At 43.0% G+C, this 13646-nt stretch overlaps 1 protein-coding gene across 1 annotated transcript in view; it reads left to right on the plus strand.

The window, feature by feature from the left end:
- The window catches only part of LOC145414905 (protocadherin-like wing polarity protein stan), a 110507-nt gene that overhangs the window by 54879 nt on the left and 41982 nt on the right, over positions 1-13646 (plus strand). The window contains exons 16-19 of the mRNA XM_080284320.1: positions 394-603; positions 8317-8503; positions 9966-10226; positions 10701-10989. Of these exons, the coding sequence (XP_080140446.1) occupies positions 394-603; positions 8317-8503; positions 9966-10226; positions 10701-10989 (947 nt within the window). The remainder of the gene's footprint in view (positions 1-393; positions 604-8316; positions 8504-9965; positions 10227-10700; positions 10990-13646) is intronic.

Raw genomic sequence — 13646 nt, forward strand, 5'->3', positions numbered from 1 at the left:
GGAGAGGTATATGAGAGAGGGGGGTGTGAGCTGAGGGGAAGGGCAGCAAAATTGCAGGTGACAGGGTGACATGGAGTTGATTTGTTTGTAGCCACCTCGTAAGGGGTTAAGGCATCTGGCTATACGTACATAGAAAAAGAGCACATTGTGTATTAATTTTTCATCAGTTGTCAGAGTACCCTTGGAAACCCTCTTGCATACCCCAGATGATTTACAAACCCCTAGTTTAGAGTTTTGTTGCTTGAAACTGGTTATAGAATGTGGTTAAATAAGTTTAGTTTAAATTTTCAAGATAATGAAGATTTTTTGAAGTTCCGGTTGTAACCCAAAGAGTGGAAAATGTGTGTAAATTGTGTTATGGTATTAGGTGGCAATCCGATATTCATTTTACAGCTTGAAAGCCTTGAGAGTGAGGACTTAGAGGTGACCACCTACCTGGCAAAGAAAATCTCTGAGGACCTGAACTATGCTTGTTCAGTTACTCCTGCCATGTGGGGCTCAGATGTTCTCATTGCATCACGTCTCTTGATCATCCTTCTGGAGTATGAAACCCACCAGGAGGGCCTCAACCTCACACATCGGCAAGAACGCCACTACATTCAAGTGAGTGATGTTCCAGTGATCTTACTGTGGTTGGTTTGCTGCTGTAAACTGAAAACTCTGATGGTGCATTGGCATGTTCTAGTCTTGCTGATGTCACTTGTTTAATTACGTGGCATAATAATCACTCATGGAGTATGATAGAAATAAAGCAGATATAAGAATCAACATGAAGCTATAAAAGTATATTATAAAAATAGGTTTCACAGAGTGTGGTACATTATTAATTTGTTCTTATTAAGTACTCTGATAATTTACTTCTATTTAGTCTATGTCTTTCTTTCCTTCATTCTTTCCACTTCCTTCAGCCTTTGGGTGACTTTACACTGAGTGACAAGCCAAATGGTTTCCTGTGCACCAGGACACCATTTACTATGCTGGGTGGTAACCATATAACCAAATTTTGGCATGGGTAATTATTGCACTCCAGTCGGATTGAACCGATGAAGGTTTATATCCAAGAGGTGGTTGGGGTTAATTGCTCATGTAATGCCACTCAGGGACAAGTGAGGCTGGTCACTCTCATCTTAAACGTTGGGACCAACTGCCTAGCCCCAGGCTCCTACAGTCCTCATGGGGCAATGTAGGATTGGATGATGGATGGATGGATAGTATGATCTGACTTTCCCAGATTCATAATAGCTTTAAATTACCTTCAGGAATCAAATAATGGTGTTTATATTGCTTTACCTGGTATGGTGTACTTTAGTAAATTTGCAAAAGATGCTAAAAAGTATCATTTTTCCATTAAATGCCATATTTATCCCATATCTTGCTTGCCTTTTTAGTAATCAGTTCTCGATACACATACTACAGTCCAGATCACCCATCTTAACATTGAAAGCACAGCTTGTAGCAGAAAAAAATAACTTTCACTGTTGAGATTCTGTTTTTCCTCCTGGTAGATGCAAGGTTGGCTTGGCTGTGACATTTCCATTTCATTTATTTACCATACTTAATCATTCAGTAACTACAGGCATACTTGTATACAGGTGTAGAAGAATAGAAAATAATGCTGCAGTAGATATATTCTGCTGCATAAATCAAGTGAATAATTGTATAATTTAATTTGCTGAAGATTTATGACTTACAGTGTTGTATGCAAGGTAACAGTGTGTCTGTACCATGCTGAATCATTCAGTAACTGCAGGCATACTTGTAAACGTGCCCAGAAGAATAGAAAATAATGCTGCAGTAGATATATTCTGCTGCATAAATCAGGTGAATAATTGTATAATTTAATTTGCTGCAAATTTATGACTTACAATGTTGTTTGCAAGGTAACAGTGTGTCTGCTCTGGCAATTTTGGTGTATTGTTGGTAGCACTTCTATTTTTGGTATCACTCTCCCTTCTAGGAGAAAATGTGGTCTTGCAGTGAGCCAAATGATGATTACTGATACAGAGGATTTTAGTGAATCCATGTTGGTCAGAACTGTGTTGCAGGACACACTATATATCCAGAACAGTAAATATATATCACAACAAATCACTGTAAACTGATTTAAGATGATCATTTGTTAGGGTCAGGGAAGGTTCAGCTGGAATGAGTGTTGGGAAGGATTGTAGGTACAGTATAAACTAATTTGGAAGGGAAGTGTGAACAGATGTGGTGGTGTGTCTGTGCTGGTTGAAGGGAAGTGAATGGAATGTGTCATGACTATAATGAGAGTAAATGAAGGATTATAGCAGTGAAAATATTGTTTGGTAACCAGATGATTACAGTTGTATTGGCATATTCTCCACAGGTTGGCTTAGAAGTTGAAGAAAATGATAGATCTGGGATGACTTGATACGTATGGTTGGTGGTATAGGGAATGATAAGAATGTAGTTTAGGTTGGGCTTTAAATGGCCACATGGGTGCATATGCAGCAGCTCAAAGATACAAATAGGTGCACAGAAGATGCTCATATGGTTCAAAGAAGGTGGAGGGGTTAAGGATACCTAAGTTCAGGGAGGCAGTGAATAAGACTGTGTGCAACATGTTTTTAAGAAAACAGTGAGTAGACTAATACATATAAGTTAATAGGTAGCAGAAGCCAGACTGACTATTTCCCGGTCAGGAGGAATGATAGGAGATTTGTGAAGGATGTTATTCATAGGAAGAGAAGCATGCCTGCTCAACACAGATTACTAACATGTGACATGGTACTAAAGGAGCAGGTAGTGAGGAAAAGGACCTGTTCACCCAAGAGGAAAATGTGGAAGTTGAAAAAACAGACAGTAAGGGATGCCTCCTATAGTGAGACTAGTAGAGTGGTGACCAAACAGGGAGCTGTAAACAGAAGAGTTAATAAGCAATACAGAGCTCTTAAGAACAATCTTTTTAGAGTCACCCATTCAGTGTGTGGATGAACAGCAGGCCCTCCAAGGTAACATGGTGGTGGGATGAGGGTGTAAAAGCAGCAGTTAAAAAGAAAAGAAGACTTTACTGGGAATGGAAAAGGGGTTGTAGCAGAGAGGAATACTTGACTGCCAATCATAGGACCAGAAATGAGATACACAAGGCAATGTCTGAGACTCAGAAACGTTTACTGAATGGCCTAAATAGTGCTGAAAAGAAGAATGTGATATTTAAGGTGGCATATCAGATGATGAAAGAAAACAGGGATATCATGGTTGAGCAGTTTGTAAAGAATGATGCAGGAAGGGTGGTGGTGGAGTTGGGACATGAAAGTTGCTTGGAGAAAGCAGTATAACCAGTTGCTGAATGAGGAGTTTGAATGGAACAGGGAAGTTTTGGAGTCAGCAGATCCAATGTTTGGCCCTTGGCATTTGATTGATGATGCTACTTTGAGCAGGACAGGCATGATGCAGTTGGGGAAGGTGGCAGGTGTGTATAAGTTGAATGCTGAAATGTTGAAGGCCTCAGGAAATATAGGAGTGGGTTTAGCTACTGTTATGATAAATATGAGTATACAGGCAAACTCTGATTTAATGATGCAGTTGGTTAAGTAAAAGCCCGTTGCTAGGCGGGGTATCTTAAATCGGGGATGATTTAACATGTAAAGGTTAGGGATGCATTTTTAAGCCTTGGGTCTCCCCCTCAACCAAGTCCTAAACTCACCCAAATGAGTCCAAAAAGAAGTTTAAAGCCAGTCTAAATGGCCTAACAGCTGTAAAAGAAGCTAACCTAAGCCTAACACACTTAAATAGCTCACTAAAACCAGCAAATAAAACCTGCAAATCATAAAAATTAGAAAATATCAAACACCTCTCATCACTTACTTCTTGCAAGTCCATGTCCAGTCCTGGTCATCATCCTTGCTATCTCCCCCAAGGCTAGGGGACGTGTGGTGCTCCCTAGCACTCACTCATCCTCCTCAAAGCCCTCAAACCCTGTTTTCAGGGGAGGGTCGGGATAGGGGAAGCCTGGCAAGGTGGGGTGATGGTAGTGGGAGACTGATGCACTGGCACTGGGGTTGGTGATGGGGTGCAATGTGATGACTCACGAGGTGGCAATGGGGTGCAATGTGTTGACAGACGAGTTGGTGAGGGAGACCACTGTGATGACTGACAAGGTAGCAAGGGAAACAGATGCTATGGCTCACGTTGTGGTGAGGGAGACAGAGGCGGTGGCTGAAGTGGTGTCGGAGATCGAGGCTGGGGTGAGGAAGGTAACAATGGAGTGGTGAAGTGTTGCAGTGGAGACCCAGGTGACATGGGAGACAGGAATTGGCTTGAGGTAAGGTCCACCACTGGTGGCCAAGCACATCCTTGTCAGGAGAAGGACCTCGGTGTTTTTCTGTTGGTTGATGGCTGGGAAGATTCTCTGCTGGTCGAGGGCTGGGGAGATCCTCTGTGGGTTGCTGGTGTGGTGGGGGCCTGTTTGAAGAAGGCAGTGATCGTCGTCTGCTTGGCCACCCTCTTCTTTTCCTTCAGCATTGCCCTGTACACCTTCATCCCATCCTCCAGCCGATCAGAAGCGTCCCTGCTTCGTACTGGGAGAGGGTCGTGAGTGCGCATAAGCACGATGACCTCGTTAGCATTGGTCACCATCTCCTTCAGAATTTTCATACTGAGGGCTCACACCTCAGGGACGACCTCCTCCTCCTGTGCCTCCTGGTGTGCCCGCTGACTCTCCATATTGAGGAGCTCCTTATTGCTGAGGTCCTCCCTGTGGCTTCTAGGACCTCCTCCGTGTCCTGCTCGTCAACTTCCCCAAAGCCAGCCTCATGTGACAGTTGCACAGTGTCCTGCCGCACCCGTTCTACCCACAGTGCTTACACACCCTCGGGGAAGCCGGTGAAGGAGTGAACACACTCTGGCCACAGCTTGCACCACACACCATTCATGGTGGCCTTGCTTGCCTCCGTGCAGCCGTGATGTTCTTGATGGCGTGATGTATATTATATTCTTTCCAAAAGGAATGCACCATCGTCACACGCCCTCGCCAACTGCTGCATAGTGTGGCGGAGGTAGTATGCCTTCAATGTTGCGATCACCCCTTGGTCCATGGGTTGCAACAGTGACGTGGTGTTGAGGGCAGGAACCCGACTTGTGTGTTGCTTTCCCAGTCCTTCATTGCAGGAGGGTGGCTAGGCCCATTGTCTGCCACCACAAGAAATCTGTTGGCAAAGTTTTCCTTGGAGGCATACCTCTTGAGGACACAAGAGAGGTAGGAGTGAAAATTTGAAGAACAGATGTCGGAAGTCAATCAGGCCTTGTTTGACTTTTAAATCACCCCTAAATTCTTCTTAACATACCCCACCAGAGCCCTCAGGTTTTTGGAGTGGTAGACAAGGAGCTGCTTTAACTTGAGGTCACCCTCATTGTTACCCCCCAGCAGCAGCGTAATCCAGAGGACTTGAACCCTGGCATAGACTTTTCCCCTGTTGTGAGATATGTCTTTGAGGTCATTCTCTTCTAAAGATCCCAGTCTCGTCAAAATTCAGATCCTGTTTCGCACTGTAGCCACCCTCCTTGATGATGCACTTAAGTTCATCAGGGAACACTATCGCCACCACTGCATTCGCACTTGCCACCTCAACAGACATCCTGATGTTGTGGAGGCTTGCCTGATTCTTAAAGCAGTCAAACCACCTTTGGGTAGCCTTAAAGGTTTCACTAGCATCAAGATTGCATCTCACCCTTATTTCATCCCAGAGGAAGAGAGCCCTCGTGCATATGTCCGTCTACTCATCGGTGCCTTCCTCCTGCTCTGGTCCTCCACCCACGTGCAGAGCATCGACTCCAGCTCCTCCATTGCAGGCTCTGCATGGCGGGTGAGACGGGAGGTGGTGAAGGTAGCAGCCTCCTCAGTGGCAGCCTTGATGGCCTCCCTTTTCTTGATAATGGTGGAGACAGTCAACTGGGCCAGGTGGAGAGCCGAGGCAATGGCACATGTGCCCTCGCCTTTGTTGTGGCACTTAAGAATATCTAACTTCACTTCAAGAGACACGGTTTTACGAGCGTGCTTTGCAGGAACATCACCAGCACTAACACTAGCAGGCTGCTTACCACCTTGACTGGGGTCACCACTACCACCACTAGCCCCACCACATGGAGCATCCTTACCAGACATAATTACACTTATTTAGGGCAAAATTCACACAAAATCTCACTCCACACACAATTAGTACGGTATCACTACCCTACTCATGGCACTGCTGGGGTACAGCTACAGTGCACTACGATAGCAGCTTGCATAATGTTGGTGATGCAACACAATGCGTGGCAGGCGAGCGTAAGAGAGTTCCTCATTGAGAGACAGCTGGTGCAAGAAGAACGATATATATGGGTGTGCACGGGGTGAGCGATGGGTGCGGGTTCTGCATGAATGTTTCTGTGCATTCTGGTAGGCGGGCGGGCTCAGCTGGCCACAGGAAGGCGTGTAATTCAGTCTTTTGGCCCATCACTCCTGGATGAAACATTGGAGGACCCGTCATTAACCTGGGCTTAGCCATTGTTAGGCGGGGAATGGTGGTATTTTTACCTCGTCACTAATCAGGGTATCGCATATAGGGGTATCATAAATCGGGGTTTGCCTGTATATGACAGTATTCTTACTGATGATTGGTTGAAGAGTATGACTGTAAATGTGAATAAGGGGAAGGTTGATGCCCTGGAAGGAGGAAATTATAGAGGCATAAAATTTTTGGACGAGAAAATGAAGGTAATGGAGAGAGTCGTGGAAGGTATGGTATGGGAATGAGTGAATGTTGATGAGATGTAGTTTGAGTTTATGCCAGGCAAAGGGACCACTGATGCCATGTTCATTACCCAACAGCGTCAGGAAAAACACATATGTAAGAAGAGGGAGCTGTACTTTGTTTTTGTTAATTTGGAGAAGGCCCTTGACAGTCTCTAGGGAGGTGTTGAAGTGGATAGTGAGAAAGCTTGGGATTGAGGAGTGGCTGATTAGAGTGGTTGTGGTTATGTACATGGGTGCTCGCACCCAGGTGGGAGTGAATGGAGATTTAAGAGATGTGTTTTTTGTGAATGTTGGCATGCATCAGGGGTCAGTCTTGGGCCTGTGTTGTTTGTCATGGTGTGTGAAGCTTTCTCACATGACTTCAGACATGACTTCCATGGGAGTTGTTGTATGCTAATGACTTGGTGTTGAGTGCAGAAAATGAAAGGGGGTGGAGGAAAGATCTTGAAAGTGGAGAGATGGACTGGGGCACAAGAGTTAGAAAGTAAATGCTGATAAAACAGAAATCATGATATCTAGGTCTGGTGGTGGTTCTGTCAAAGCAGAGAGAGTGTGGCCATGTGTGGTTTGCCACAAGGGTGTAGGAAGTAACTTCATCTTGTGTAGTGTTTGTGATAAGTGAGTGTGTAAGAGATGTAGTTGTATTAAAGGTAGATTGCAAAATAATGCTGATTTTGTGTGTGCGGTGTGCTGGGGCTAGCATGTAGAGATTTAGATGTGTGAAAGGACTTATCATGCTGGAGTGTCCCTTGAGTGTGTGCTGGAGTGTTACTTCAGGGACATATTATGTACTGAAAGTGAGGCTGGAACTAGTTCTGTGACTAGGATAAGGAGTGGTTGGAGGAAGTACAGTACAGGGAGTTGTTGCCTATTCTGACATTAAGAAGGCTTTCCATCTGTGCTAATTCAGCATGTGTTAGGAGTGTAATTCTATTTGGTAGTGAGACCTAGGCAGTAAAGAGGATATTTGTAGGCAGAAACATACAGAAATGACAGTGATTAGATGAATGTATAGTGCATCTTTGATTGTGAGGTCTGGGGGGCCAGGATTGCATCTGAAAGGTTGAGAGGAAGAACTGAACTTAAATGTACTGTATTTGTGTTGTGATGAGGAATGTATTTGTGTTGTGATGAGGAATGTACTTGTATTGTGATGAAGAATGTATTTGTGTTGTGATGAGGGTTAGATTCAGGTGATTTTGGGATGTGTAGAGGATGGAAGACAACAGTCGGGTGTGGAAGATGTGAAGTGTGAGCATCAAACATATGGTTGTGAGAGGCAGATCAAAAAAGACCTTGGAGGAGGTCATAGAGTGTGAGCTCAGGGATAATGGACTGAATAGGAAGGCTGCCAGAGATCAAGCAACATGGAGAGCCACCACTAGGTGATCAAGGCTGACGCATAAAAGCATGTTGGAATCTTCATAAACAATGTGATAGGATTTACTGTATAAATATAAAAAGGTAAATTGGAAGGTAATTCCGCTCTTTAGACTTTCTGGATGGAAATATGCATGGTGCTTGTATTAAGTCTTAAGTAATTTATGTGTTTTGTTAACTAGAACCTTGTGGAGTCAGCCTCAGTGATCCTGCAGCCAGTGTACAGCCCCCATTGGCAGCGAATCAATGGTGTCGAGGGCTTTGGAGCTGATTCCCTCCTCACCAAGATGGATGCATATGTTGCAACACTTGCCACCAGTCAGGGGGACACCTATACTACACCCTTTGAGGTCCCCACCACACATGTTGGTCAGTACTGTAATAGTTTCAATCTTAGTGATTCTATATTATGATGATCCAATTTATGTATGTATGTGTGTTATTGTAACGCAACAAAAATGGCACAACATAGCACACCTTTTGTTAGAGCTAGATACCATTGAAATGCTCTTACTTGAAGAATAAAACCATTTCCAGTCTAATCAAGTCACTGGTTCTCAAGTTATGACTCATTTTTGCCCTTTTGACATCGAGAGTTTAAGCGAGTAATAATAATCTGTATTATAATGATACGATTTTTGTATGTTTATTTCTTACCATAACAACAAAAACAGCTTATGTAGCGCAAATTTTTGTTAGAGCAAGATACCGTTAAAATGCCCTAACTTGAAGAGTAAAACAATTTTCAGTCCAGTTGGGCCACCGTTCCCAAGTCATGACTCATTTCTGGCCTTTTGTTACAAATTTAGTGTTTGCTTTTTGTGGAGGGGATGGATTTGTACTTCGTTTGGCATTGAAATTACCAGCATGACAGAAGAGAGAATAGTGACGTGTTGTTTTATCACTCTCTCACCACTTATACACCTAAATTATAAATTGTTTAGTATAATGCTATAGTATAAGTTAGTATAATAGCAAACACTGCTATTCTGCCTCTCTCTCTCTCTCTCTCTCTCTCTCTCTCTCTCTCTCTCTCAATGGGTGTCCCAGCAGAATAAAAATAAGGGTAATTCCTTGCTCTGTCTCACTCGTGGCATGAGAAGTTCAGATTTCTGTTACCTTTCGACTGAAAACAGGAATTGACTTGACATCAAGCAGTGGCTGCCAATGGCGGCCTTTGCTCAAGGTCACCGAAGGCGGCCTTTAAGTGAGTCATATGTAATTTGTCCATCCATCATTCACTCCTTTATTGCCTCATCAGGAGTATAGGAGCCAGGAGCAAGGCTTCAATTAAGCTATAATATACCATCATTTTTGGATTGATAATATCACACACATACTTAAGGGGCCTTGGAAAGCATATCCACTTCCCTTGATTTTCAGCAAACTAATGAGTATTAATTGAACAACTGTGTTATATACCAAAATAAATCCATTGAATATCTTATATAAGTTGTCAATACTCATTTTAGTAAAAGCATGTAACTTAAAACTGCATCTTAATCTGATTGCTTAAATTAATTAAGTGATTATTCTGCTTATAATCATGCCCCCCCCCTTTCCCAAGTGCTGGATCCAGCCCTGAATGTGGTGTAAAGATTATGTGTAGGAGTAAATGAGGCAGGACAGGAAAAAAATGATGATTACCAATGTAGCTTTGTCACAGTCATCCTGTATGAGCTCTGGCTTGAGGCTTGTACCAATAACAATTGATAGCTCCATTAGTGGAGTTAGGTACCGCAGTGAAAATGATTGGTGGATGTGATGTAAACTGCTAGAAATAAAGATATGGACAGAGTAACAAGAATTTCTATCTTTTGTTTCTTTTCAGTTTTTGGAATGGACACAGTGTCAGCAGAAGAACTCTATGGTTACAGTCAGTCTGGGTTTGTTGTCGGGCATGATGACCGAGTGGACCACGTGGTGATACCCGAGACCTCTGCTCTTGTTGACAAGTCATACCCAGGCAACAGTGCAGCCTCTGTCATAGTGCCCAAATATAATAACTACCTTAGGAACCAGCAGGTGTGGGCACACAGTACCAACATCCGCATCCCACTGTCTCTGCTGGCTATCCCAGATATAAAGCGAGGTTAGTTAGTTAACCACTCAGCCGCAGTGGCTGAGTGGCTTTGACTGACAGCAAAGGGTCCAGAGCTTTGTGTGAACAGTTGGTGTCACTTGATGCAGGTGTTCGTCCATCTCTTGTGGGTTGGTGGGTAATTTGAGTACTAAGGGTAACACCTAGGAGAGGTGACTGTGGTAACCTGGATGATGCTGTGGCCCTGTATCCCAGAATATTGGGTGAATAACCCACCACAGACTCAGATGCCTGTGTTATTGAGATGAGCACCTCAGCCAAGCACATCAAGGCATTTGCTTCCATCCTTACCTATTACCTTTAGTTATTTCAACACAGTTGTTGTAGTATGTAGAAAGCTGATATAGTTCTGTGATTGACTTACTGACTGATATATTAGATTAAATTTCTTTGCATTATTGCTTTATGCTTGCTGTTATGCCAAAATATAGAGGAGTCAAAATTAATGTGACCAAACTATGCTAGATGAGACCTCAACATCCGGAACACTTGGGCAAACACGTGCAGTGGTGAGCTACGTGCTGTTTCGATCCCTGGGTCAGCTGCTGCCAGAGTCTTATCACAGTGACATAGAGCAGCGTTGGGGTGTAGGCCTGGCTGTACACTCCCCAGTCCTCACCTTGGCAGTCCACACGTCACATGCCGGCCTCTTGGACTCGGAGCTAGAGGTGGATGTGAGGCTCAGATTTCGGCTGAGTCATGTTGGGAGACGGGCTAATCCTCAGTGTGTCACTTGGGTCACACCACCCAACAGGTGAGTGCACAAACTTTAACAGTTATGCCTATTGATATACATTACATAGGCTACATCAGGTACCCAAGAGTAATTATTAAAAATATAAGATTGCAAGAACCACAGTAGCAACATCATTGTAATGTAGAGACTTGACCAGTGAATAATATGGATGGTTGTCCAGAAAGATATTTTCATGCTCACAGTATTGGGAGAGAGTTTAGAAATGCGTGGTGAGGAGCTGAAATTTCTGCAGAATACAGGTATGTAATTTGCATTTTGCTTATGGCACCACCTTAATTCAGGTCAGCCATATAAGAGCCCCATTATTGGGAGCTCAGTGGTCTGGTTAAACTATGGTAACTGAAAAAAATAAATAGATAAATAAAAGTAGTTCACATTCTGCCCTTACTAACACAGCATCCTATGATGCATTCAGTCCTGAATTTATTGATCACAAACTGATATTTTAACACGCCAACAATACTGCAGAAGCTTATGTTTTGATATAATGTTCTGAAGATGCTTAAATGCAATAGCCTAGGGAAATTTTTCCTAATCCTTAACCCCTAAAGGTCGGTCCTCATTCTGGAACGTGTCATGGGGACGTCAGTCCCCGTTCCAGGACGTTGAGCATTGTGCGCCATTAATTTAAATACTAGTGCCAATGTATGAGTCACAAAATTGACCAGGAATCTGCCATCATTTTGAAGCTAAAGGTTAGTACTTTCTTACATATAAACATTATATTGATAGATGTTACAGTTTTTACAAAAATAAATTTTAAAAATGGCCTATTTTCAGCATCTATGAATGGGGGGAGAAAAAGCCTTTCCTTAGACACTCTTATGCTCTTGCCACTGCTCTACAATAAATTATCGTAGGACATTGGAACATCACATATTTTAAAGCTAAACAGTTGTACTTTGCTGGGTATAAAAATTTTTATGATAGGTTTATTAGTTTTCTTAGTGCAGTTTTTGAAAAATCACCCATTTTTTTTGCAAAAAATGCCCACTCCTGATGACCAATTTTAAAATTCAGTAAAAGTCCTGTAATTCAAATGGCAGGGGACTGACAGTCTTTCGGACTACTGGATTTTTTGGACTATTAGGAGGGACCTCTGAAAGCATTAGAAATGTCTACACTCACAATCACTAATTTCTGCCCAGGGGTGCCCCCTTCCAACTCCTGTATTCCCAGGGAAGAGGGGATTGGATGGGTGGACAAAATGAGCTCCACCCACCTCTATCCCAGCTCCCAACCCTCCCTGATACCTCTACCCAGACCCCCCCCACCTATCATTCTCAACTGGCAGTTACATCTCAAGCAGATTTCATGCTTAACACTCTTGGTCCCATTGTTAATACAAACATAGATCACTAGGATATGTTAAAAGTATGTAATATAACCATCAAGATGCTGCAGCAAGAAACTAATGCATTATGACATTGACAGTAAAACAAAAACGATAGCAACGGCCACCTCAGGCCTTATGTGTCGGGTGCACTGCTTTGCAAGCCCCCCCCCCCACGCACGCGCACACACACACACACACACACACACACACACACACACAGACTTACAAGCAGACACAGACTCACACGCACGCAAGCACCCAACACATGAGCTCTGGGATGACCGTTGTTATCGTTTTTGTTTTACTGTTAACATTGTAATGCATTAATTTCTTGCTGCAGCGTGTTCATAGTTAAATTATATACTTTTTACATATCCTAGTGTTTTTTTTTTTTTTTTTTTTTTTACTGTAGTACGGTAATGTGATTACGAGTGTAAAGTATGAGGTTAGCTTCAGATGTAACTGCCAGTTAAGAATGACAAGTGTGGGGTTGGGTTGGGTAGGGTATGGGGGAGGGTTGGGAGTTGGGGTAGAGGTGAGTGGAGCTCGTTTTGCCCCCCCTCCTGTCGTCCCTGGGTATATAGGGGTATGAAAGGGGTACCCTGAGCAGAAATTTTTTGTGAGTGTACATAATCATTAAATAAATGCATAAAATTATATGGGTTATTGTTTTACTCACTGGAAATGCATAGAGTGTAGATGGATAGTTGCAGGCAGGTACATCCAAGTCCAAGCCAGATAAATCCTTAGATAAAGCCCAGAAAAATTAGAAAAATTTCACCTTGACAAATTTGGAGTATTGGGATTTTCGGTTTATTGGTGGCCAGGTTGGAGGAATTTAATGTCCAACCCCAAGGGGTTAAAGTACAAGTGGGATACTGGTATTCCCTTGCTTATTCTTCAGGCAACAATGGACAGAGTGTTGCCCATGTACTCTTAAGGCTTCTGCAGCACTGTTTGAGTGGTTGCATGCTTGTTGGATTGCAGTAGCTGATGGTGTCTGGGACATTAGAAGACTGTGTGTAGCCATTTGCTACCCTTCCTATCTCAATCCTGGCTTAGCTCTTGTGTCAGTTAAATGTGCTGACCCCCCCCCCCCTCCTCCACTTACTGCTAGCTGTACCCACTGAAAGTACATGCATATTTATAAAATAAGTAAAGCTGTATGATACATAAATGAACCAGTAACGTTTATAGAACTCAGTGATGATTTTGTAAGTATTTCTATGTGACTTTTAACATATATTATGGGAAAAAACTGCATTTGTGTGTTGGAATGAGAAGATAGATATAATAGGCAAAAATAATTTTCTCATGC

Source organism: Coenobita brevimanus, chromosome 101 (genome assembly GCF_032717465.1).
Source record: "Coenobita brevimanus isolate Jiangsu-jjx chromosome 101, ASM3271746v2, whole genome shotgun sequence".
Classification (NCBI taxonomy): Eukaryota; Metazoa; Arthropoda; class Malacostraca; order Decapoda; family Coenobitidae; genus Coenobita; species Coenobita brevimanus.